The following is a 26,284-nucleotide window of genomic DNA, read 5'->3' as shown; positions in this document are numbered from 1 at the left end:
AGTAATGGGGCTCTGGCGAGGACCAAAGTGGGATCAGGATGCAGAGGAGCTTTATACAGCGCCCCCGAGGCAGTCTTCAGAAGGCAGAGCCCCTGGATTCAGGGCGCGTGGAGGCTGCTTGTGATTGGGGGCTGAGGAAAGCACTGGGGGCGGGTTCGGAACATGTTGCTTGTCTTTCGGTGCCAGATGCCTGCCTGCGATACAAGTGTTTTTAAAAACCTTTTGTTGTCATCACTTTACTAGTAGAATAAGTGCCAGGCCTTTTCACTGGGAGACTTGATTTGCGAGGTTCTCAGGACGTGGTTTGTGTCATAAGTATTCTTTGGATCAGAGTCAAAGCAGCCAGCCTGGGGCTCCTCGGCCTGATCTTGGGGAGTCACTTACACTTAGGGGGCCTGTTTCTTCTGCCTCCATGGAGTCGACCCGGCTTTTCCTCGCTCTTCTGCTGAGATGGGGAATTACATCGATGTTTCGATGGTCAGACCAGCTCTGCATTCCCGGGGTGACTCCCATTTGGTCCTGACACGCTGTCCTGTGTGTGTACTGCTGGCTTTGACTTACTGTCATGGTGTCGAGGACTTTGGTGGGTATGTTCATGAGGAATATGGTTGAAGTTTTCTTTTTTTATTTTTAAATATATTTTTACTGATTTCAGAGAGGAAGGGAGAGGGGGAGAGAAAGAGAAATAGAAACATCAATGATGAGAGAATCATCGATCAGCTGCCTCTTGCTCATCCCCTACTGGGGATCGAGCCCACAATCTGGGCATGTGCCCTTGACCGGAATTGAACCTGGGACCCTTCAGTCCACAGGCCGACGCTCTATCCCAGGGGTGGGCAAACTCTTTGACTCGAGGGCCACAATGGGTTCTTAAACTGGACCGGAGGGCTGGAACAAAAGCATGGATGGAGTGTTTGTGTGAACTAATATAAATTCAAAGTAAACATCATTACATAAAAGGGTACGGTCTTTTTTTTTTTTTAGTTTTATTCATTTCAAACTGGCCGGATCGGGCCCGCGGGCCGTAGTTTGCCCACGGCTGCTCTATCCACTGAGCCAAACCAGCCAGGGCTTGAAGTTTTCTTGTAGTGTCTTCGTCTGGCTTCCGTATTAAGGTAATGCTGGCCTCTTCATGTAAGAGGGGCAGTGGCTCTGTTCTGTATTCCAGGAGAGATTCTGTGGGCGTGGTGTTATTCCTTCCTTAAGTGTTAGGTAGGGTTCGTCCAATGAAACCTGCAGGGTCTGGAACTTTCCTTTTTGGAAGGTTTCAAACTGTGAGTTCAATTCCTTTCATAGACGTGGGGCTGTGTCTTCTGGAATGGATGTCGGTGGCTGTGTCTTCCAGGATTGGCCGTTTCACCCGAGTTGTTGGATTGTGGTGTAAGCGTGTTCTCGGTGTCCCTGTGGGAGGCTCCACTTCCATTCCTGGTGTTGGTCATTTGGGCCTTTTCCCCCTTGGTCAGTATGGCTAGAGGTTTATTGATTTTATTTTTTCCCAAAGAACAAGTTTTGGGTTTGATTCCCCCCACCTCTATTTTTCTGTTTTCAATTTGATTGATTTGGGGTCTTTTACTTTTTCTTTCTGCTTCCTTTGAGTTTAATTTACTCCTCTACCTCTAACTTTTTAAGGATAAAGCTTATGCTGCTGACTTGAGACTTTTTAATTAATATCCTAAATAATAAAAGGCTAATATGCAAATTGACCAAACGGCGGAACGACCAGTCGCTATGACGTGCACTCACCACGGGGGCAGACGCTCAACGAGGAGCTGCCCCCTGGTGGCCAGTGCGTTCCCACAGGGGGAGTGCCACTCAGCCAGAAGCCCTGAGCCGGGCTCACAGCTGGCGAGTGCAGCGGTGGTGGTGGGAGCCTCTAAGGATGTCCCACTGCCGGCTTAGGCCCGCTCCCCGCCTAAGCTGTCAGTCGGACATCCCCGAGGGCTCCCGGACTGTGAGAGGGCTGGGCTGGGCTGAGGGACCCTCCCCCCGCCCCAGTGTACAAATTTTGTGCACTGGGCCTCTAGTAAGTTATAAATTTCCATCTTAACCCTGTATCCCACAATTTCTGATATGTTGTATTTTTGTTCAGTTCAAAACACTTGAAATTTCCCCTTAACCCATGGATTATTATACTTTAACAAGTATCTTTCTGTTATTGATTTCTAGTGTAATTCTGTTACAGTTTAATAACATACTTTTATGCTTTCTTATTCTTTTAAGTTAAATATCTGTCGTATGGCCCAGAATGCGTGCTCAGTATGTGTTTCATGTGCCCCTGAAGGAATGTGCGGCTCCTGTCACGTGGGGGTTCTGTGGGCACCAGCGGTCCAGGTGCTGGCGGTGGTCTCATGGCAACCCCGCTCTGTGCCTGTTCACTCTGTCACTGAGAGGAGAGATGAGGTCTCCAACTGCGATTGTGGATTTGTCTGTTCACCTTTCAGCTCTGTCAGCTTATGCTTCATGTGTTAGTTTTTTAATCTGAAAAATGGGCATGCCTCCCAGGGTTGTTGCATGGACTGAACGACGCCGTCATAACAGCTAACGCCTGTCAAGCTCCGCTAGTGCCAGATGCTGCTGAGCCTTTCCTCGCACCGCCTCACGAACCCTCCTGACGGCCCATGAGGGAGGAGCCGCCGTGGGCCAGAGTCTACGGAGGGCACGAGGCATGCCTAAGCTTACAAAGAGTGTCCAGCTTGGCCAGTCTGGGGCAAACCTTGTTTCAGGACCGTTCTCTGCCCTGCCTCACTAAAGCCCTTTGCAGGGCTTGGCACCCAGTCACTGGCCAGGTCAGCTGGCTTGTTGCTATTATTGCCTTTAACACATAGTGTGTCTGAATACATGTGCTCAAGCAGCACCGACCTAGTGGCGTCTGCCAGGGCCCTTGGTGCCTGTCAGGCCAGGGGTCAGCAGTTCAGTCACGTGGAGGAGAAGGGAGAGGGAGCCCAGGGCAGAAGATGGGGATTGTGGGGAACACAGGCCCCTCCACAGACTCCACTCCCAGGAAGGGCTCCCTTTGGCCCAACTGACGGGGAGCATGGGAGCCATCAGAGCCTTGTGCCATAGCCCTAGCCACAGCTGTTGAGTGCAGAAGGAGACCTCCTTCCCTGTCCTGAGGGAGTTACAGACTCAGGGGCCTGGGGCAGCTGCTGGCCGCCTCCTTTTATCGTGGGATTTAGGGACATTTCAAAGTAGTGTTTTTCCAGAAAGTGTCCGCAGCTGACCACTGTCACAGTGTGACATTTCAACAGGCTCTGCCTTCCGAGGTGTCCAGGGCTTGCCTGACCTCCAGGCTCCCCGCTGCTTTCGCTGGGGTTGCAGGTGTGCTCAGGGGGCCCCTCCAGAAAGACAGGCGAGGGGTCTGTGTTAGCATCAAGCAGACAGGGGGAGGGGCAGAGCTCCTGGGCCCTAGAAGCGCCCTCGAACCTGTACTTCCACACCTCTTCCCCTCTGTGCAGACTTGGGGGACAGTCTCATCACCCATTTCACCAAAGGGAACCCCAGGCTGAGACTGGTCTCGGAGCCCTGCTTTTTATTTGTGTGTTTGTGTGTGTGTGTGGGGCGGGGTGCGGGGGTGGAAGCACCCTGATTCCAGCCCGTACTGTGGGCTGACCAGAGAGACCCTCTGAGCCGGGTAGAGAGTAGGAAATGAGGCCGCGATGCTGCGTTGGTGCACAACTTCTGCGAGGTGCAAGGGTGTAAACATCTGTTCCTAGTCTGTGCCAGGCACAGGGCTTCTAACCAAATGTTGCCCGAATCCACTGAGAATGCCAGGGGCATGTGGGTTCCCCTGGGAGGGGCAGGAGGGGCTGTGGCTCCAAGGATACATTCTGCAGGGATGGAGGGTCCTGCTGGGGCTCACCCCCTGCCCCCGCTCACCCCGTGCCGCCCGCCCTGCTGTGGATCTCACTGTGATCGATGTGACTTTGACTCTCTGGGCCCCGCTGTTTGTTTGGATGTCACAATGTGACCCTGCTGTGGCCTGTGGCAGGCCGTTCCCTGCAGTGTTCTCAGCCCCTCTGCAGAGCCACTGGCTGGGGGCCCTTCCTTGCCAGACCTGGGGGTTGCAGGAGCGAGCCCGTTCTGGCTGCGGTAGGTAGCGCTCCTGCATGCACCATCGTGAACTCTGCAGCCCCTGACTGCAGGGGGTCCCTGCTCAGAAGGCCAGGGCTTCTGTGGCTGTGATAAGGCTGGGGTGGGAGCGGAGAGGGGGCACTTCCCTTAGTCAAGGCAGCTGACGGGGGTGCAGGGGTAGCTGAGGGACTTCTACTCTGCTCACGTCTGACCCTGTTTTTGGTTCTTTTCTGTCCGTCCAGTCAGAGGAGGGAGGTCTGCCCTCTCAGGTGGGTTTGTCTGGAGTGGGGACCCCCAGGGCGCCCCTCTGCGGCCGGGAAGGCCTCTGGGAGCCGCTGTTCATTCCTTCCCGCTGAGCAGGCCCTTCTCCAGGCAACACAAAGTCCCTGGCCCTCTCCAAGGTGCCGGGACCTGACACGTTCCTCCCGCCGAGACAGGCTGGCCCAGGGCACTGGGACCCAGAGGGGGTCGAGGTGTCCGCTTTGACCAGTCCACCCCTAACCGGGAGGCCTGGCTGCCCGTTGCTGCCGCTGCAGCCAGCGCTGGGTGAGCCTCTCAGTGCCGCAGCTGCCCTCCTCCCTCTGCTCCACAGATGAAAGAAGCTGCTTCTTCCTTCTAGACCTGGCTCCTGGGCCTTTACCCCTGCCCCCTGCAGCGCCCGCCCACATGGCAGCCGGGGAAGGCAGGCTCTCTGCTCCGCTCTGTCGGGGCTTCTCCGGCCTCTGGCTTCCTTGCCTGCAGAGCAGGGCACAATGGTGCCTCTGCGTGAGAGGGCTGCCCGTGCGGAGGGATGTGGACCTGGGACTTGAGCTGCGAGCTCACGGACCTGGGGACTGGCCTGTGAGGTTCCCAGGGCCCGGCCGGTGCCTCGGGCTGTTTGTCTCGCCCGCCCCCCCCCCCACTCCCACCCCCAGTCTGGTGAGCAACACGGACTGAATTCTTAGAACTTTCTCAAGCATTTGAGAGGACATTTTACCCCAATGGCCCCGCGGCAAAATAGTGACACATTCCCAGTTCCCAGTGCTGCGTTCTTTCCCAAGTGGTGTATTGTTCCCATCCCCACCACCAGCTCCATCACCCAGGGCGTCCCCTATGCCCTCCGGGACCCCTGCCCTGTTGGCCCAGCTCCCTCCTTCCGCTTCCGTCCCCAGGGCTGGGCTGCTGGCTGGCCTGGAGCCTCGGCCACTATCTGCAGGCTCCCAGCCGGCAGGACTGTCCGCCTGGCCCTCGAGCCTCTCTCCTCGGCTGGGCACACAGAGCTGAGCACACTGGGCTGGCCGGGGCGGTGCTACTCGGACCCTCAGCCCGGCTCCCCGCAGGCCCACACACAGGGCCGCAGGTTCAATTCCTTTCAGGCATATACCTAGGTTATGGGTTCGACCCCCGCTGGGGGCTTGCAGGGGCTCTCACACCCAGGTCTCTCTGTCTCCCTTCCCTCTCTCTAGAAGCAGTAAGCAGTCCTGGACTGAGGATTAAGAAAACAAAACAGGGGCAGCCTCTGCTCCCTGGCCCCCAGACTCGGGAGACAAATACTTAAAAGAATGTTCTATATCCTCAAAGCAACAAAACCAAACCAAAAAACACCATGAAAACAGACTTTATGGGAAAGAACAGAACTCTGATGGACTTCGACTTATTTTACAGTTTAGACTTTTCTATAAAAGATGAGACAGCCTAATAAAAATTTTGAAATGCATGTGGTGAGTCACCAGAACATGTGCAGTGCTCTGGGCCTCTAATGCCCCTTCTAAAATGAAAAAGAGAGTGAGGCAGGGACTCGGTGAGTACTCGCCACTCGGAATGCTGGCTGTGTCTCATCTTTTTTTTTTAAATATATTTTTATTGAGTTCAGAGAGAAGGGAGAGGAGAGAGATAGACACATCAATGATGAGAGAGAATCATTGATCGGCTGCCTCCTGCACGCCCCCCACTGGGGATTGAGCCCAGAACCTTGGCATGTGCCCTTGACCGGAATCGAACCTAGGACCCTTCATTCCGCAGGCCGATGCTTTATCCACTGAGCCAAACCGGCTAGGGGGGTGTCTCATCTTTTATTTTTTAATATATTTTATTGATTTTTTACAGAGAGGAAGAGAGAGGGATAGAGAGTCAGAAACATTGATGAGAGAGAAACATTGATCAGCTGCCTCCTGCACACTCCCCACTGGGGACGTGCCCGCAACTAAGGTACATGCCATTGACCGGAATCGAATCTGGGACCCTTCAGTCCGCAGGCCGATGCTCTATCTACCGAGCCAAACCGGTCAGGCTGTCTCATCTTTTATAGAAAGAAATCAATGTTGCCCGATGGGTATGGCTCAGAGGTTGAGCTTCATTTGACCCATGAACTGGAAATCACAATTCGATCCTGGTCAGGGCACATGCCCAGGTTGCAGACTCGATCCCCAGTAGGGGCAGTGCAGGAGGCAGCTGATCAGTGATTCTCTCTCATCATTGGTGTTTCTGTCGCTTCCTCTCTCTCTTCCTAACTCTCTTAAATCAATAAAAAATATTTTAAAAAATTTAAAAAAATCCATGTTGAAAGTGTCCAGCTTGTGCCTAGAGATGGGGATCTCAGCCGTGGGCAGTTCTGTCCCTGGGCGACATTTGGGCATGTGCTCCTTGGCCGCCGGGCTCCGCGGCGTGCCAGGCCCTGGGCAGCACAGGAGCTCGGTGGGTTGGCTGCTGTGTTCTGAAGGCAGTGCGTTTGCTCTGGAATCTGCAGCTCGCCGTGGTCAGTGGCGTGCTTTCCAGAATATCACATGTTGATACACATGTCTATCTAGTTTATGCTAAATTCTGTAGCTGAGCTGTGTGAGGAATGGGCCACATTTTATTTATCCATTCTTCAGTAGATGGACACATTTTCATTGCAAGTGTGCGGACGGGAAGATCTTTGCTCACGCACTGCGCTCGCACGTGTGAGTTTCTCTAGAGCTGCGTGGGAGCCCACCTACCTGTTCAGCTCACAGCCTCATCGACACTCAGGACTGTCGCTCAGTCTGTTGAGAAGAGGCCCATCGGGTTGTGGGGTGTCATCTACCTGACTGCGGCGAGGCTTTGCGTCTATCTCTTCCCACGGCGGCCCCTCAGCCCCTCGGGTGCTCTGGGCTTCTGGGCCTCTGCAGGCCCAGCCCCGGCCCAGCACCCTGCACACTCCCCTGTGGCTCGCCGGAGCCCGAGTCCGGCACAGCTGATTGGGTTTCGGCTCTTTATCTCCAGTTTATGAGCTCGCACTGTAGCAACCTCTGCAGGACTCCATGTGCCGAGCCTCCCAGTGTGTTCCCAGAGGGTCTGATCAGTGATTCTCTCTCATCATTGGTGTTTCTGTCGCTTCCTCTCTCTCTTCCTAACTCTCTTAAATCAATAAAAAATATTTTAAAAAATTTAAAAAAATCCATGTTGAAAGTGTCCAGCTTGTGCCTAGAGATGGGGATCTCAGCCGTGGGCAGTTCTGTCCCTGGGCGACATTTGGGCATGTCTGGAGGCATTTTTGGTTGTCACAACTGGGGAGAGCTACCGGCATTTAGGGGTGGAGGCCAGGGGTGCTGCTGACACCCACTGTCAGGGATGGCCCTCCCCGAGTGACCGAGCGGCAGGGCGTGTGGAGGCCGAGCTGCCCGCTGATGGGCCACATTTTATTTATCCATTCTTCAGTAGATGGACACATTTTCATTGCAAGTGTGCGGACGGGAAGATCTTTGCTCACGCACTGCGCTCGCACGTGTGAGTTTCTCTAGAGCTGCGTGGGAGCCCACCTACCTGTTCAGCTCACAGCCTCATCGACACTCAGGACTGTCGCTCAGTCTGTTGAGAAGAGGCCCATCGGGTTGTGGGGTGTCATCTACCTGACTGCGGCGAGGCTTTGCGTCTATCTCTTCCCACGGCGGCCCCTCAGCCCCTCGGGTGCTCTGGGCTTCTGGGCCTCTGCAGGCCCAGCCCCGGCCCAGCACCCTGCACACTCCCCTGTGGCTCGCCGGAGCCCGAGTCCGGCACAGCTGATTGGGTTTCGGCTCTTTATCTCCAGTTTATGAGCTCGCACTGTAGCAACCTCTGCAGGACTCCATGTGCCGAGCCTCCCAGTGTGTTCCCAGAGGGTGACTTCTCCCGTGTGGGCGGCGGGCGGGGCGGGGGGGCCTCAGCTGACGCCGGCTCTGTCCCTGCAGGCAGACCTCTGCGTGATGGCCCGACTGCTGGGCTACGTGGACCCCTCGGAGCCCTGCTTTGTGGCCGCCGTCCTCGCCATCGTTTTCAACCCGCTCTTCTGGAATGTGGTAAGCGCTGCTCTGCCTGCCCTAGGTCTGGGCCCGTGGGAATCAGTCTTCCTGCTTCCTGTTGAGGTGGCATCCAGTTAGGGGACACGGACCAGGGAAGCCCCTCACCTTGGGCATCCCACCATGCCTTGGCATTGCCAGATGGCCCCGGGCGGCTGCTTGGGAAAGGCTGGGCAGCAGGCTGCCCATGGCGCTGCCCACTGTGCCTGGTGGCGTCACGAGGTCCTCCAGTGGGTGGAGTGGACCGACTCGGTTTAGGGTTCCTTCCCTCTCCGCATCTCACACGCGCTCCGCACACATGGTTAGCTTTCCTAAATGAGGCTTCCTGCAAAGTGGGTCGCACACCACTGGCTTGAGGTAGCCGGGTAGCAAGAACGAGCCTCTGAGGAGTGAGGTGAGAGACGGCACCACTCGTCTGAGGGGCAGGGACGAGGGGAGGGTGGGAGAGGGCTGGGCAGTGGCGGGGGAGGTGGCCCCGGCCTTGGAGGGAGGCCCTCTGCCATAGCCTTTCCCTGGACCAAGGTGTGGGGGCAGCGTTTGGAGCTTGTGGTCAGGCTCTCCTAGGGCACCATCCCAAGAGAGATGGAAAAGGGCAACGTTTGGGGCTGGAAGCTGCGCTGGGGTCCCAGGGCTGTGGGTTCCTGAGCTGCAGGTTCCTGGGCTGTGGGGTCCCTGGGCTGTGGGGTTCCTAGGCTGTGGGTTCCTAGGCTGTGGGTCCCTGGGCTGTGGGTTCCTGGGCTGTGGGTTCCTAGGCTGTGGGGTTCCTGGGCTGTGGGGTTCCTAGGCTGTGGGGTTCCTGGGCTGCGGGTTCCTAGGCTGTGGGGTCCCAGGACTGCGGGTTCCTGGGCTGTGGGGTCCCTGGGCTGTGGGTTCCTGGGCTGTGGATCCCTGGTCTGTGGGTTCCTGGGCTGTGGGGTCCCAGGGCTGCGGGTTCCTGGGCTGTGGGTTCCTGGGCTGTGGGGTCCCTGGGCTGCGGGTTCCTGGGCTGTGGGGTCCCAGGGTTGTGGGTTCCTAGGCTGTGGGGTTCCTGGGCTGTGGGTTCCTGGGCTGTGGGGTCCCTGGGCTATGGGGTCCCTGGGCTGTGGGGTTCCTGGGCTGTGGGTCCCTGGGCTGTGGGGTCCCTGGGCTGCGGGTTCCTGGGCTGTGGGAGCCCTGGGCTGCGGGGTCCCTGGGCTGCGGGTCCCTGGGCTGTGGGTTCCTGGGCTGTGGGTCCCTGGGCTGTGGGTTCCTAGGGCTGGGGGGTCCCTGGGCTGTGGGTTCCTGGGCTGGGGGGTCCCTGGGCTGTGGGTTCCTGGGCTGGGGGGTCCCTGGGCTGTGGGTTCCTGGGCTGGGGGGTCCCTGGGCTGTGGGTTCCTGGGCTGGGGGGTCCCTGGGCTGTGGGTTCCTGGGCTGGGGGGTCCCTGGGCTGTGGGTTCCTGGGCTGGGGGGTCCCTGGGCTGTGGGTTCCTGGGCTGGGGGGTCCCTGGGCTGTGGGTTCCTGGGCTGGGGGGTCCCTGGGCTGTGGGTTCCTGGGCTGGGGGGTCCCTGGGCTGTGGGTTCCTGGGCTGGGGGGTCCCTGGGCTGTGGGTTCCTGGGCTGGGGGGTCCCTGGGCTGTGGGTTCCTGGGCTGGGGGGTCCCTGGGCTGTGGGTTCCTGGGCTGGGGGGTCCCTGGGCTGTGGGTTCCTGGGCTGGGGGGTCCCTGGGCTGTGGGTTCCTGGGCTGGGGGGTCCCTGGGCTGTGGGTTCCTGGGCTGGGGGGTCCCTGGGCTGTGGGTTCCTGGGCTGGGGGGTCCCTGGGCTGTGGGTTCCTGGGCTGGGGGGTCCCTGGGCTGTGGGTTCCTGGGCTGGGGGGTCCCTGGGCTGTGGGTTCCTGGGCTGGGGGGTCCCTGGGCTGTGGGTTCCTGGGCTGGGGGGTCCCTGGGCTGTGGGTTCCTGGGCTGGGGGGTCCCTGGGCTGTGGGTTCCTGGGCTGGGGGGTCCCTGGGCTGTGGGTTCCTGGGCTGGGGGGTCCCTGGGCTGTGGGTTCCTGGGCTGGGGGGTCCCTGGGCTGTGGGTTCCTGGGCTGGGGGGTCCCTGGGCTGTGGGTTCCTGGGCTGGGGGGTCCCTGGGCTGTGGGTTCCTGGGCTGCGGGTTCCTGGGCTGTGGGAGCCCAGGGCTGCGGGTCCCTGGGCTGTGGGGTCCCTGGGCTGTGGGGTTCCTTGGCTGTGGGGATCCTGGGCTGTGGGTTCCTGGGCTGCGGGGTCCCTGGGCTGCGGGTTCCTGGGCTGCGGGTTCCTGGGCTGTGGGGTCCCTGGGCTGTGGGTTCCTGGGCTGTGGGTTCCTGGGTTGTGGGTTCCTGAGCTGCGGGTTTCTGGGCTGTGGGGTCCCTGGGCTGTGGGGGTCCCTGGGCTGTGGGGTCCCTAGGCTGTGGGTCCCTGGGCTGCGGGTTCCTGGGCTGTGGGGTTCCTGGGCTGCGGGGTTCCTGGGCTGTGGGGTTCTTAGGCTCTGGGGTTCCTGGGCTGTGGGTCCCTGGGCTGCGGGGTCCCTGGGCTGTGGGTTCCTGGGCTGCGGGGTTCCTGGGCTGTGGGGTTCCTAGGCTGTGGGTCCCTGGGCTGCGGCTTCCTGGGCTGCGGGGTTCCTGGGCTGCGGGTTCCTGGGCTGTGTGTGGGGTTCCTAGGCTGCGGGTTCCTGGGCTGTGTGTGGGGTCCCAGTGCTGTGGGGTCCCAGTGCTGTGGGGTCCCAGGGCTGTGGGGGCCTGGGGCTGTGGGGGCCCGGGGCTGTGGGGGCCCGGGCTGGGTGCTGGGTTTGCTGACGCAGAGCCCAAGCAGCTGTGTCTCCCTTGCGTGTAGCTCAGTGTTAGCAACACCCTGTTCCCGACAGTTTTCATTTCAGGTGACCACCCGGTCCCAGGGCAGAGTAGGACATGTTCCTTATCTGAATTAGTCTTTTATCCTTCGGGGACACCGGGGTGGGGCGAGGCGAGGCTGCTCACCTTGAAGAGTCTGCCTTGGGAATGCCCTGTTCCTCTGTCCTGAACACGCTGGGCCTGCCTGAGGGTCGCTGCCTCAGGGGGAGGGGAATTGAGGGGAGGGACAGAGGCCTCCTGGCAGGCACCTCCCCCACCGGCCTGCCCTGGCCCTGACCTGCTGGGCTCCCCCACAGGAGTTGTCACCAGTGGGCAGTGCCTGTGGTGCCCCAGGCCCCCTCCCTCTGCCCACGCCCCCCCCTCACCTCACTCTTCGGCTCTGTGGCAGCGGATAGTGTGGGGAGGCGGGTATGGCACGCTGACCAAAGCCCCCCAGCTGTCCAGCCTCACCCTGGGAACCTGTGACAGTTACTGTGAGCAGATAGGTAGGTGGCTCTGTGGGTGTGTGATGGTTCTTGCAATGGGAGAGTCCTGGACTTTGGGGTGGTCCTACCTGCAGTCAGGTGTACCGGGTGAGCGGAGACAGAGGGGCAGTGGAGTGCTGGCCTTGAAGAGCAGGGGTGCGGCCAGAGCCCTCAGCGCTGGGGGAGGTAAGGACTGGGCTCTCCCTGGGCCGTGCCCGGACTGCGGACTCTGGCGTCAGATCCGAGAGAGAGTTCCTGTGCCGGGAGCCACCCGCCTGTGGGGTTTGTTAGCAGCACAGGAAGCTAGCCAGGGTGTTACACAGTTGTCACTCCTGGGCGGGGACAGCGGGGTCTTTCTGCCACCGCCTTTCCTGCCAGCCTGGCCGTGACCAGTAGTCACGCTGGTCCTCCCAGCGCCCTGAGGACACAGCATCACGCACAGGCCCCTCTGCTCTTCCTGCTGGCCCTTCCCACAGCGCGTGCTGGGACGTCATTCTGGAGCCACGCAGTGCCGTGTGTCACCGTGCGAGCGGCCTGGAAGTCAGGAGGCACGGGTCTGGGTGGGTGGACCAGCTCTGGGGTGGGGGCACGAGAATCCCAGCCCGAGCACAGAGCTGGCACTCTGAACCACTAGGTGGGCAAGGACTGGGTCCTCTGGCTGACCCAGCACCTGGCGGGACGGTGTGCCTGTGCTGAGCGCATGTCATGTACTATTTCAGGTAAGTGTCACAGTGAAGGCCTCGGAGACCTTCATCATCTCGTTCAGGCATCGTCCTGAACACAGGAGCGCATGCCTGGGCCTGAGGCATGGGGACACACAGCAGGGAAGGGGGAGATGGGAAGGCTGGCAGGGGGCACCTTGGAGCAGGAACCTGCCCTCTGAGGGAGGGAGCCCTCGGGTATCGGGGGAAGAGGAATCAGCAAGCGGGAGAGTCCTGACCAGGGGAAAACGGCGGCGGCGGCGGCGGCGGCAGACCAGGGCGGCGTGGGTCTGAGCTGGCAGCGCGGGATGAGCAGCTGGCCCGACTCAGGTCTTCAAGGCTGATGTGGGGGCTTCTGGGAGAGCAGATGAGGCAGGCGTAGCGGGAGTCTGTTGCAGCAGTTGAGGCCCAAGATGCCAACCAGAGTGGCACCAGCAGGGTTGGGAGAGGCAGTTAGATTCTGGACACAATTTGAGGAAGAGTCACTTGGATTCACCATGGTTTGGGGACCTGAGTGACTTATTAGTAAGAAATATACATGGGGTCTCCTAAGTGTGGGGTTCAATCCAACCCGAAAGGACTGCCTCTGGGTAGGTGAGCGTGGGGGCGGGGCATACCCAGAGATCATGGGGGGGCGGTCGCCCCAGAGAGCTCGGAGGGGGAGGGGCACACCCAGAGAGCGAGGAAGCTCTGGCCTTTCCCATCTGGCTGTGATTCATGTTCTGTAATATCCTTTGTGATAAACTGACAACCTAGTGAGTAATCTGGTCTCCTGAATTCTGTGAGCTGGGTAGGTGGTGTCAGGATTGAGTTGAACTATAGAATACCAGCTGGTGGCACAGAACTGCTCGAGGGTGAGGGGTAAGAGAGGGGGCATCCCCGGCCGACCTGTGCACCAAAAGGTTGTGCGTTTGGTTCATGGTCAGGGCACATTCCTAGATTACAGGAGGCAACCGATCAATGTTTCCTTTCATCTCTCTCTCTCTCTCTCTCTCTCTCTCTCTCTCTCTCATCAATAAACATATCCTCAGGTGAGGATAAAAAAAAACCCAAAAACCTGGGTGTAGAGGGCGAGGCATTTGCTGCGCAGGGCAGTGAGAGGCGAGGGCTGTGAAGGAGCCGCCGTCCGGAGACCCCAGTGGAGAGGGGCCCAGGCGCCTGGGACTCGGAGTGTGTGGGCTGGGAGTGAGGTGAAGCCCGCTGGGGCTGGCTCTGTCCTTGGCCCCAGACTCTGCCGCTCAGGGCCACAGTCTGCCTCCCTGGGACTTGGCTCTTGGAGAGGTTCCCAGGATGGTGGCTGGGCTGTCTGCCCACGTGTTGCCACCCGCCCGCCAGCACCCAGCCCATCTCTCTCCTCCTCCCACCCCCACGTTAGCACCCTGTTCCCAAGGCCTCAGCCCTGTGTGGCTCAGGCCACGGAGGCTTTCTTCCTTCTCTTTTCGTTCTCCGGGGAAACGTGAGCGTTGCTGACCTGCCCTCGCTGCACCCCCTGCTTTCCTGCTCCCTGGCTGCTGCCATTCAGCCTTCCAGCAGAGGTGCGGGGCCTGTGTGGAGCTCCAGGCTCACGCCACTGCTTGTCCGCCCCCACATCGCCCTCACAGGTCCCCCTGCTCCACCTGGGCCACCACCGCCACCCTCTTGCCCAGCCACACATCGTGAACACGGGGCAGCATCGATCCCGTACACTTGTCTAGGGGAAGTGTACGCTCTGGCCTGCCGGGGAGGCCCCTCTGCGGCACCCCTGGGTGACCCACCCTCTCCCCCAGGGCTTCCCGAACTCCTGCTGCTTGTTCCAGGCCGCCATCCTGCTCCCACCCCTCCAGCCCTACCTCTGGTCAGGGCTGCCCAGGCTGGCGTTGACATGTTGGGCTGTCCTGTGCACGCAGGGTGTGTGAGCACCCCATGCTCCCACTAGGGGTCAGTAGTACCCCAAGTCCCGACAGTCTCAAATGTCTCCAGACATTACCAGGTCCTGAGGGGCGCAGTCGCCCTGGTGATGTGAGTGAGGCAGCCGTGTGCCTCCACTCTTGGACCTCTGCCCCCAGCCGTGTGCGCAGCTCTGTGTGTGGAGGCTGGGCCCTGCTCCCCGTGGGCTCGCACCCGGCACCTGGGGGCCTGTGGGCCGTGTGTATGAGGCTCCCAAGGCCTCAGCCCTGTGTGGCTCAGGCCACGGAGGCTTTCTTCCTTCTCTTTTCGTTCTCCGGGGAAACGTGAGCGTTGCTGACCTGCCCTCGCTGCACCCCCTGTGTAGCGTTCACTCTCACACCTGATGCAAAGGGAGGGGGCCGTGGGCCTGAAGCACCCGGCGCTCCTCACGCCTTCAGCAGAGATAAGTGGTGGCCCCGTGCCCTGGGTGCCCCAGCTCTGCCCCCCGTGCCCTGACGGTGCCCTGGAGCGCCCTCTGTCACAGCGAGCGGACGTGGCCCACAGCCTGAGCTCTCCCATTGTTCACAAAAGAAACTGTTCTGGTGTCTGAACTATTATCGCAGGCACATTGCTTGTCATGGCATCCAGGCTGGTTGAGGTGTTCAGCACGTTTGGAGCCGGCTGCACTCGGGGTTGACGGACAGTGACCCTATCGTTAATCTTCCACAGGGGACCCGGGGAGAGTGCAGGGGTTCTAGCAACCCCCCAGGACAGTGTAAGTGCGGGGACAGGCCTGGCAGTGGGTTCCTTGGCATTGAGGGTGCTTCTGAGGCTGCTCTCCGGGCCCAGCCTGGCCGACTCTGTCCCCACCCCAGTGCGCCTACTTGCTTGCGCCCATGCCTCTGCTCTCTCTTCTCCCGGAGACCCAGGGGCAGTGTGCAGCCCCCTGCAGCCCCCCTGCAGCCAGCCTCAGGCCCCTCTCTGAGGGGGGTCCACAGCTGGCTCGGGGCAGCCCCCAGTGTGCTCCCCGAGGGCATGTGGTTAATGGGTTGGCCTCCCCAACCAACCTCGGCCAGTGCCCCCACAGGCCCTGAAGCCCGGAGGCCCTCAGGCCTGGCTCGTTCCCCTGGGGAGTGGCCAGGGGGATGAGGCCCTCCCGAGGGTGAGATTGGGGGGAGGCGGCTCTTTCTCTCCAGGAAGTAGGCTGCTTGGCTGCCTGGCTGGGGGCAAGGGGTCTGAGGCAGAGTGACCCTTATCCTGCAGACACTTGTGGTCCAGGCTGTGGTCTGAGTTCCTGGCTGCAGGCTTTGCAAGGAGCCAGGCAGCAGGAGGGTAGGTGGCGCTGTGGGCGAGGCGAGGCCTTCCCCTCCACTCCCAGGGCCGGGCGTGGCTGAGCGGCAGATGGATGCTCCCAGCCTGCCCTGCCCACACCTGCCCTGCCCACACCTGCACTGGCCACACCTGCACTGGCCGTGCTGCCTCAGTTTCTGTTTTCAGGTGCCCGTTTAGGGGAGTCCTGAGGGATCCCCACCGGTGCTGGGAAACTGGCCCTGCAGATGCTTCAAGCTGAAGTGAGGGAACCAGCCTGGTACCGGGAGGGAGGGCCACCCAACCCCTGGGTTTGCGTGCCCTCTGGCCCCGACTTCTCCATCCACGAGTGAGGGCGTCAGCTGAGGTCCCGCCACGCCCTGAAGCGCAGGGACCCCCTCGCTCTCCAGGTCCCACTCGGGTGCCCTGTGCTGGCCCTCGGGCCCGCAGGTGAGAGCTCTGGGAAGTGCAGGCTGTAAGCTGGGACTTGATGAATAGTAAGGCTCTCAGTGAGAGGGCATGTGCAGAGCACAGGCATTGAGGGGCATGAGCTTGGGGGCTGCACAGTGTCCTGAGGGGACCGCTGGGCTTTCCAGAGGGGCGGAGGGGTGGTAAGTGGGGGCAGGAGTCCAGAAGACCAAAGGAGGGGCACAGCAGACCCAGGTCCCCTGAGGGAGGATCCCAAATGCTGGCCTGCAGCCCTGACTCGGCTAGAGTCTGCCAGTGCGTGTGTGAGTGTGTGGGCGTGCACGGTGAGCATGCATGCGTGTCCCGTGCAGATAGGCAGAGAATGGATGGGGGTGTGGACCAGGCTGTCTGAGGCCCTTGCTCCCATCTGGCTCCGAAGCCAGGCTCCCAGGGCCTGGCCACACCCCACTGGGCCCTGGGCCGCGGTTTCCGGGTCAGGAAGGAGCTGCTCTGTCCGCGAGGCTTCGTTGGCGGGATGCCGCGTGGGCTGCTGGCATAACCTGGCAGCGGGCAGGCTCTGAGCACAGGCCTCTTCCCACCGGGCGGCTCTTGTCCCTTCCCTGCGACCACCCAGCACACTGGCCTCCCGGGTCTCCCTGCCCCGGCTCCGCTCGGGCTGGGCTCCTGCAGAACTCCTGGTGTGTCTGGCCTTGGCTTGCCGGCCGGGACAGTCTGCTCCTTGTCGTTAGGGACCGTGGCCTTGATGTTGGCTCTGTGCGGGTGTTCTTTTCTGAGCCAGGAAGCAGCTGGCTGCCCCATCGGTCTGTCCGCCTCTGCCTGGAGAGCCGCCGACAGCGGCTTCACGTTGTGGGGCTGCTGGCCGTGCCTGGCGGGGAGCCTCCTGCCATTGGCCAGGACTAAGCGGAGTCAGTGTCCGAGCGCGTGGTGCCTGGTGTCCGTGGCACCTCTGTCGGGTCAGCTTGGACAAAAGGGAGAAGGCTTTCCCATCCATGCCCTGCCCCGGCGGCCCCTGCCTCAGCCGGGCTCCTCCCTCCCTCACCCTGCTGTCACCCCGATGGGAGCCAGGGCCCTGGCTCATGTTCTAGAGCTGGGATGTGAGCTTCCTTAGAAGGCCGCCGGGGGCTGGGGCCCGAGCACAGCTTCCTGCAGGGGCTGAGCCCCGGTCCTGCCACAACACTGCCCGGCCGCCCTGGTGTGGGGTCCACGGGGTTGAGCGCAGTGGGACGGCTCCTGGGGGCATGGTGTACTGTGGGTGGTCTCAGAATCCTTCCCCCACAAGGGGCGGGGCAGATTCCCATGACCTCACCTGTTCTCGGGGTCCCAGCAGGTGGGACCCTCCTACTCGGGTGGACCCTCAGAAGGTAAGGGGCCCTGGGAGCCGGCAGGTTGCCTTGGGTCCAGGGGAGAGTCTGGACCATTTCCAAGGCTCGGGTTTCAAACTTGCTCCGTGACCTGACAAGGCCCCTCCCCTGGGCCTCCATTGCCCCCTCTCAGGTCTGCCCAGAAGCGAGGGGGCGGGGGGGGGGCGGGGAGATGTGCGAAAGGGCTTGGAGCATGGAGTGCCCAGTGTCCTATCTGGCTCGAAGGAGCAGCACCGGACAAGGGCTTGCGTCAATGGAAACTTCTGCCCTAGTGACTGCCCCAGCTTTGGGCCAAGTGCTTTCAATTCTCCCAGAATCTCACAGAAAATGTCTGTGGCCATAGAAGTGTATCTTGAAGAGTATTTCTGTAGCTGCTGACCCCTTCCTTGAGCCAGGAGTAGGGATTAGCTGGGGCGAGACGACGAGACTCGGGATGGCTGCTGTGTGCACTGCTGGCCAGCGCCTGGCCTGCGTGCCGGGGAGCCAGGCCTTGGAGTTCCAGTCTGCCGGTGGCCCAAGAGGCAGCCGACCTTCCCCCTCTGTCCCGAGTCCCAGCGCGGGGCTGGCTCCGTGCTTGTGCCGTGCAGGCCTGAGACCACCATCCTAGGAGTGGGTACAGAAGAGGGGGTGCTTGGTGGCTGGGAGCTCAGCTGGGGTGCTGAGGTGTGCACTGGACCCCGAGCTGAGCAGCCCGGCCAGATGACCCAGCACAGAGGGACGGGGACCTGAGGGACAGTGGGAAGTGGGTGAGGACGACAGGCAGAGCCTGCAAGGATCCCAGCGCAGTTTCCAACCCGGCGCCTCGAGGCCGGGCCCTGCACCCAGACAGGGCTGTGCCCGTGCCCAGTGTCCCCTGCCACTCACTCACCTGTGCGCCTTCTTGCTTTGTCCTCCCCCTCCCCCCGGAAATCTCTGAGGTGGGCCCACTTGTGCAGCAGGGAGGCAGCCCCCTTGGGTGCGGGGCAGGGAGGAGGGCAGCGTGACACTGGGACGAACCCTGGCTAGCTTCGAGGGGCACACACAGCAGTGTGGGCGGGGTGGCCTGCAAGGACGCGAGGCCTCTGGCACCTCTGCCCAGGACTGGACGGGTGGTCCTTCCTCAGGGCTTCTTGGCTGAGAAAAGGAGCGCAGAGTGGAAGTGGGCGGCGTGCTCCGGGCACAGGGGGCCGCAGCTCCTCGCCATCCACTGGCCAGCTCGGCGGTGGAGCGGCCCTGGCAGCAGATGAACAATGGGCGTGAAGGGGCTTGTGAGCAATAGAGCTCCTTGCGAGGGTCGTAAGGCCCCACCACATGTGACCTACAATAAAGGTATGTTTGGTCTTCCTCCCGGCTCCTGGCACAGAGCTCAAAAGATCCTTGCAAGCTCCTAAGTGCTGAGAGGATCGCAGTGTCTTCGTTAAGTCAGGGAGGCGACTTAACACCTGGAAAGCCCTGGTCACCCAGGGGTGGGGCTGTATGCAGTGGAGCCAACTATGGTGCGCGGGCTAGACTTTCAGTCCCGTCTGGGACCTCCAGAACACTGGGCGCTCGGAGTGTGAGTCACACCTGCTGTAAGGGCCTCCGCTGAAGTCCAGGAGGTGGAGGGGGCAGAGTCCCTAGGCTGGAGCCTGGGGTTGGAAGGGGGTGCGTGGAGGCTGCCGGCCTCCCCCTCCTGCCCTGCGTGTTGCCTCCAGGGGCTGCTCCTGAGTCACACCCTCCATCATAACCCGGAGCCCCGTTCCTCCAGCTACGGTGAGGCGCTCCAGCAAGGTAATTGCACCTGCGGAGGTGGAGGGACCTCCAGCGCGTGCCTGTGGCCTAGAGCAAGGTGACTGCCTGGACTGGGACTGGCGCCTGAGGTGGGAGTTGGGGGAGCAGTTTTGAGGCATTGAGCGTTAACCTGGGGGACCCAGTGCAATCGCTAGGTAGATGGTGTCAGGTTTGCGTTAACTGCGTGGTGGTGTTGGAAAAACACACACTGGAAGTTACTATGACTATTAATTTTATTTGCTCATGAACTTTTAATGGCCTTTTGGGCCAGGCCTCCGTTTGGGCCTAAACTTGCCCTTTTCCTGAGGGGTGTCCTATGCCTCGCCCTCCAAAACTTTATCTCATCCAGTTCTGGTGGTGCCCGCCTGACTGCACCAGCAGCAACGCCCACGGGGCCTCCTGCTGCCCAGAGAGTCCCTGCTCACCCCTGCACCCCCTCCCCCCCCTGCCCTCAGAGAAAGGCCACCCATCCGCATGCTGGCTCGGGTCAGCCCTGACTCCAAGGCCCCAGCAGAATCCTGGGTGGTTGCCCGAGGCTGGGGGAGTTGTCCGGTCTTGGTGGTGTCTCAGGGCGGATTTGTGAGGGCCGCTCCAGGGGCCCAGGGAGGTGCTGCCAGGGAAGCCACCTGCAGAGGCTGGGCCTGAACTCTCCCCCAGGTGCACCCCGTGCTCCTCTGGGACCTGCCCATCTGCAGGGAGAGGGTGCGCTTCCTGTGGGGCACCAGCAGGAGGGGCTGGGTCGGCCTTGCTGCTGACTGGCCTGTCCTCCGTGCCCCACCCTCCCCCCTCCCCCCCACATGGCTCTGAGACAGACCGCTGTCCTTTCACCAGTGTCACAGCTCCTGCCCTGTGGCCCTGTGGCGGCCTCCTTCCCTCTGCACTGGGCTCGGAGAGGCTGCTCTGAGCGTTGCCCTCTGCAGGCTCCCCTGTTCTGTCTGTAGACTCTGTCCCTGGTCCAGCAGGTCTCAGACGGGGGTTGGGGATGGGAGAGGGGAGGCACGGGGGGCATTGCTCTGTTCTCAGCCTGCCTCCCCACCAGCCTTTGAGGGTGGCACTGAGGGTTTCAGCCCATAGAGAAGGGCCAGGAGAGCCCGGGCAGGAGCAGAGCCTGCCGTGGGAGTGAGTGTGATGTCACCACCACTGGATGGACTCAATTTGGAAGCCCTGCGGGGTCAACCCCAGATTCTTCAGAAGTAGCAGCTGAGGACCAAAGAGGTTGCTCGGCCTGCCCAGTTCACATAGCTCGGAGCTCACCGGTGGGCCTGGCACTGGGGCTCCCACTCGTGCATTACCCACCCTCCCCACCGCCCACTGGAGGGCTGGCCTGGTGCAAACACAGCCCTAACTGGCAGCATGGCCCGGCCAGGATGCTGGGCCTGTTGGGGTCCAGCCACAGCAGGTCCAGGGCTTCCCAAAGGTGTGGACCGAGTCGGCGAAGAAGGAAGGACACGGAGACAGCGTTCAGTTGATCAGCATAGTTGGGTTCTCTAGCCAGGTTCTCCAGCCAGGTGTTCTAGCCAGGTTCTCTCTTTTTTTCCTGTTACCTCTGTATTTATACCATTTGATTTTAATCCTATCCATTCTATTCCAAAGGTTAGGGCGTTTGTTATCTCCATCCCAAGTCACTACTCTACTGTTCTGTTAAGCTACAAGGAAGTAACTGAAGGAGATTATCCTAAGTAAAGATTATGTAGTTTAAGCGTGATTGTTCATAGTTAAGGTGATTAACTACCCGCCTGGCACTTAGATAAGGGGTTTTACTGATTTATTCCCTTCCTTAGTCCTGTTAACCCTAACTTCAGGGAAAAATCCCCACCTGGGGAAACAACCTTTCTCGGGGAGGTGGTCCTAGTTAAAACACATAGCGCTAAGAGGGGGAGCAAACATATGCCATATATGCCAGGTCCCTTGAAACATATGCTGTGCAGATGTTTCTTCCCTGCAGCGACTGTGTCAAGCAGGAAGGGTGGACCGGCTTCCGGCAAGGGCCTCCTGGCAGGAGAGGCCCTTGGAGCACCTGTTGGGGATCCGGCCTTGTGGCCCTGCCCCCTGGCACCTGGGGTGCACGTGAGTGCCCAGCACTGATTCTGACAGCCTGGCTTCCTGGCTGTGTTTGCCCTCCTGTGTCAATATTATGACTGCACGTGGACTTTCTGTGGGCAGGGCCTCACATGGGGCTGCCACGAGGGCTGCCACATGCAGGGACGCCTCTCCTGGGACAGGGCGGGTGCAGGTGTCCTCAGGTCTGCCCTTGGCCTCTTCAGCCCCAGGAGCCCAGTGTAGTTGGGCTGCTCTGCCCCCCATCCCCCCAATCCTCCCTGTCCAGCTGGCTCAGCCAAGGGATGGGCATGGGCCCTGAGCATGCGAGCGGACCCGCCAGGATGCCTCCCAGCTGAGGTCCCTGGGGGAGCTCAGTGACTTTCCTGAGCCACTTTTCTCAGCTGCAACCTCAGCACAGCAGTCGGGCCTGCGGTGTGCAGGTTGGATGGGGCCAGAGTGGGGCCGCTGGAGCCAGCTGGTCAGTGGGCACGCTCCCTCCCCCTCCCCCCAGCGCACTGTCAGCTTATGCCCGGCAGCTCCCTGAGGCCTGCTGCCTCAGGGCTTCTGCGGGGGAGCTGTCCTGTGGCTGTAGTCCTTCCTGTGGGTGTGGGCAGGGCCTGGCCTCCCAGCTTGGGTCTGACCGCCTGGGCCCACATTGTGGATAGCTACTGACCAAGTTCCTCACCTACGCTCCATGCGTCATTCCCTCATCTGTGAGATACTGTGGGGTCCGTCCCAGCGGGTGGCGAGGGTGATGAAGAAATGCGCCTGCGCACGGCTGAGCCCGCTCAGAGAGCCTTTTCTCTTGGTCCTACCTGGTCAGGGCCCAGGCTGCCTGCTGGCCCTGCTGATCATACGATTTGGCCCTGTGGTCTGGAGGAAGGGGCAGGGAAGGTTGTAGAAAAAGGGAAGAGATGAGGGAGGGCGTCCCCATGTTATGGCCTTCACATTGGCCTCTGGGTCCCTGGCATGCGCCCACTGGGCCCAGGAGTCATGGCCCAGAGGAATGGCCAGTTAGCTCCAGGGTGGCTCCTGGAGCGGGGGACAGTGGGAGACTGCCCTGTGGGTCTTCTGAGGAGTTTGCACCTGCTGCTGGGCTGGCAGGGCCTGAGACGGGCACCGGATCCTCGTGAGAATTCAGCGGCTTAGTCCCTGGACGGGGTTGGTGCCATGCCCGTCAGCGCGCATACAGATGCTGCCATGGCCACGCCTGAGTCCCACCCCCCACACGCAGGCGCGCACACGCCAAATGTCGTTTGCATAAATGAGTAGATACTATGCCCCTTCTTTCACATCTGTGCTGTGAGCTCGTCTTTAAAAGTCGGCGGCAATGTCCTGACGGTGCTGATGAGCAGCTGCCCTGGAAGGGCCGCTTGCTGGGGCCCAGCGCCCTCCCTCACCTGCGCAGAGGCCGCACCTGCCGGTGTGCGCCTGCCGGCAGCCAGCTCCAGGGCCAGCCGTCCTGGTACAGATGGGGATGCTTGCACCTTCCAGTCTCTTTACTGACCGCAAGCACGTCGCCATTCACTGGGTCAGGGGCCCCGATCGCACACCGCGGCTGCTGGTGGAGGCGGAGGGTACAGGTCTCCTGTGCTGCCTGCACAAGTTGTGTTTGCAAGAGGAGTGACAGGAGGAGGTGGGGCAGGTGCCTGCGGCTGCTCTGGGCCTCCAGCTGCCGCTCAGCCCCCACAGGAGACCCCGACTCCCAGGCTGGAGCAGCCGAGCCCTGGCAGGGCCTGTGGGCTCTGGAGAGGAAGAGTCAGCCCTCCCCAATGCAGCCCACCACCTGCTGTGGCTGGAATACGGCGCCTCTCAAGACAGGCACAGAAAACAAGGGAAGCAGACGAGAAGTTTCTAGATTTTGCTAGACTCCCAAGTGGAGGTGCAGAGCTGGAAGGCGCCGTGAGCCTGGCTGTGCTGGTTGCTGGCTGGGAAGGGCGCTGGGGGGGCCGAGGCGGCTCTTCCAGGAGGAGGCCCCGTGAGGGTGAGAAGGCAGGAGGCTTTTCCTGGGCTCCCAGGACACAGGGCCGGGCGCTCCAGAGGGCGAGGAAGCCGGGCGCAGAGCTCCGGGGGTCCTGAAGCAAAGCCTGGTGGCAGGCGGGAGAGCCGCCCAGTGTGTGGCGCATCGGCTTACCCTCCCTCTGGGGTCCCCCAGCAGCCCCCCGGAAACAAGGACAGTTAGTTAGTTAGTTAGTTAAAGGAGACATCAGAAGGTCAGAGCTAAACCCTGGGCAGCGCTCTGGCTCACACAGCGAGGGGGGTCCCCCACCAACTCCCAGGGCTGGGCAGAGGGAGTTCCAGGGCGCCCTTCTCGGGGGGCTGTTGGCAGCCTGACCCTTGTCAGCCCCGGTGTGACCTGTGGCTTGCACGGAGGGTGGCTACTGGGACCCTGAGAGCTCGATCCCCAGAACACAGCCTTCCTAACCCTCAGCCCCCGAGTGTCCTCACCCGGAACGGAGCCTGGGCACCGGTTTCTATGAGAACAGGCTGAGACTGGTTTCTGGAAGTGGTGAGGGGGCTGGGCCCGGCCTCCAGGTGCGAGCCTTGGTGCCCCAGCCCTGCGGGCAGGGCAGGTGCTCCCGCGGCCGGAGCAGCGTGTTCGGAAGCCCTTGTTCCCTGGACATGGACTTGACACCTTCCCCAGTCGGGGCGGAGACTTCCTCCCTGGGAGTTTGGAAAGTCAGGTGTGAGAGCCAGTGGCCTAATTCTATTTTTAAAGATATATCTTACTTATTTATTTATTCTTTATTTTTATAGATGTAGGTACCAAGGACGGATTGCAGACTTCCCTTTTTCCAAATATTTTTTCAATTGCAGTTTACATTCAATATTGTTTAGTATTGGTTTCAGATGTGCCACATGGTGGTCAGACAGCCACGTACTTTACAAAGTGCCCCGATACCTGCGGTGCCGCCTGGCCTGAGTGCAGAACTCGGGTCTCCGTGTCACAGCGGCAGCAGGATGTTAGACAGAAGGGAAGAGCGACGGCAGCCTGGCCTCGACCCTGCTGAGCTGTGAGGAGAGCATTTCCCCGGAGGAGGCGCCAGGCCCCGTTCTAATTGACCGTCAGTAGTGCCCAGTGGCTTCCGCAGGCGAGGTCCCCTTCATTCCTTCAGCCGCTGCGGCCCACTCTGCGGCCTGGCGGCCTGGCCCTAACTCACCGTCCTCCCACGGATGCATGTCTAGTTTATTTCCGACTTCTACTTCCGTGAACAACATTACATGGACTTCCTTGTACTGCTTAGGTGCACACATGGCAAATACACACAGGTCTGCCGTGGACCTGGGCTTGCCCCGTCAGAGCACCGTGGGTGTGACTGATGGAAATTGGCAGGGAGGCCCAGGACACCATGTCCTGAATGGAGCTGCCCGTGTGGCCTGTGCATGAGACTCGACCCCTGAGTGCCCCTGGGAGCCCTGTCCCAGCCTGGCATCTGCAAAGCCAGCAGGGGCTCCTGCTGACCCGGCGGGAGGCAGGGAGGCTGTGCCGGCTCCTCCCAGGGGCCCGCGGCAGCAGGGGCCGTGCTGTTCTGCTTTGTCCCTCCCTGGGGGACAGGACCGCAAGTGTCCCCGTCCTCGGAGGTCATGAGGACGTTCCGGCGGGCGGGCGGGGGATTAGCACAGAACCCAGGCTGTTCCCAGGGCGGAGAGTCCCCGTGCCAGGCAGTCTCCCCTGTCGGAGCCTCAGGACAGTCGCACCGCTCTGCGAAGAGCTGGGTTTCAGCCAGGACCCCGCCTTGTCTCTTCTCCCTGCTGTTGGGCAGGTCCCTGCCTCCCCGCACTGGCTCTGCTCTGCTGCTCTCTGCGCAGGCACCGTGTGGCTGCACGGGCACCATGTGGCCATGTGGGGCACTGTGGGGCCGTCTGGGGCACTGTGGGCACCGTGGGGCACCGTGGGGCACTGTGGGGCACTGTGGGGCCGCCTGGGGCACTGTGGGGCACCGTGGGGCACTGTGGGGCGCCGTGTGGCTGTGCGGGCACATGCCTAGCTGACAAGTCCTCAGACCAGCAGAAAAGCATTGCTTTTGCCCCAGGAATGGACGAAAATTCACCTGCTGTTGCAGCAAATGGCCTGCAGGTCCTGGGGGTGTCACCCTCAGGGGAGGTGGCCGGAGGCACATGAGGACTCCCTGTGCTGTCTTTGCCACGTTTCTGGAACTGTAAAAGCATGCCATGATAAAGGGTTACTTCACACGGCCACGGCTGCTTGTCACGCAGAGCTGTACCCCAGGGCCTGGGCAGTGATGACCAGAAATGCCACTGAGTTAGGCAGTGTATGGCCCGTGCCACCCTGCACCCCTGCCTGACGGGCCTCCCTTCCACCTTCCCGGCCTGTGTCCAAGGAGGCCTCCGGGACTCTGGGGCAGATTTGACCACTGACTGTGGGTCCTCTGGGTCCTTGAGGGCCCGGCAAGATAATCCCCAGTCCTGCTCAATGCCTCAACATCACTTCCCTTCCTCACTGCCCCTCTGCCCTGCTCCTGCCTTCCTGCCTGCCTGCACCCCCAGGCATGCGCAGCCCTTGCGGAAGGGCTGGTGTGCAGCGCAGGGTCCTGAGCCGCTGCCTGGGGCCTGCAGGTCCTGAGCTGCCTCAGGGCTCTCGTGAGGATGGGGCGGCTCCCTCCCCTGGGGAGGTCGGTGCCGGGGCTCGGGGCTCATGATGGCGGTGCCTGCTCCCACCGGGCTTCTTTGGGTTTGGCCCGGGGTTGGTGCTTCGGATCTGATAGCGGGAGTTTCGGATTTCCTTCGTGCTCTCAGCTCTTTGGTTCTGCTTTTCCATCCCCACATCCCATTTCCCGGTCATGGGGTTTGGGATTACTGCCCTTAGAGCTCACTGCCACCTGCCGTGTGGTTTAGGTTCTCCGTGTCCCTGGTGCCTCTGGCTTCCATCCTGGGAAAGCACCCTACCCTGCTGACCACCGAGTCTGGGATGAAAAATAACCTTCAGGCCTGCTCAGTCCCCTTCCTTTCCAAACCCCTGGCATGGGGGCCCCGGGGACCCAGGCCCTGATGCTGCCCAGGATCTGATGAGAGGTAGAGCCGCGCCCAGCACAGACACACCAGCAGGTGGGGCCACGTGGGCAGCGGGCCGGGCTGGCAGGAGACGGGCTTTGGCAGGTTCCGCCAGAGGACCCTTCCTCTGTGCTTGCTGTGGTGCCCCCGTTCTTCCCTCAGGCCTTAGAGAGGCCTCCCTGACA

At 61.1% G+C, this 26,284-nt stretch overlaps 1 protein-coding gene across 2 annotated transcripts in view; it reads left to right on the top strand.

Moving 5' to 3' along the window:
• Window positions 1-8,237: 8,237 nt before the first annotated feature.
• Window positions 8,238-26,284, top strand: part of PEMT (phosphatidylethanolamine N-methyltransferase) — a 47,971-nt gene continuing 29,924 nt past the window's right edge. For both annotated transcript variants that reach the window (XM_014542834.1, XM_014542833.1), the window contains exon 1: window positions 8,238-8,345. In XM_014542834.1, the coding sequence (XP_014398320.1) occupies window positions 8,253-8,345 (93 nt within the window). In that variant the 5' untranslated portion in view covers window positions 8,238-8,252. The remainder of the gene's footprint in view (window positions 8,346-26,284) is intronic.

Source organism: Myotis brandtii, unplaced genomic scaffold (assembly GCF_000412655.1).
Source record: "Myotis brandtii unplaced genomic scaffold, ASM41265v1 scaffold314, whole genome shotgun sequence".
NCBI lineage: Eukaryota > Metazoa > Chordata > Mammalia > Chiroptera > Vespertilionidae > Myotis > Myotis brandtii.
The sequence above is the reverse complement of the archived record's forward strand: the minus strand, read 5'-3'. Positions and strand labels throughout refer to the sequence as shown.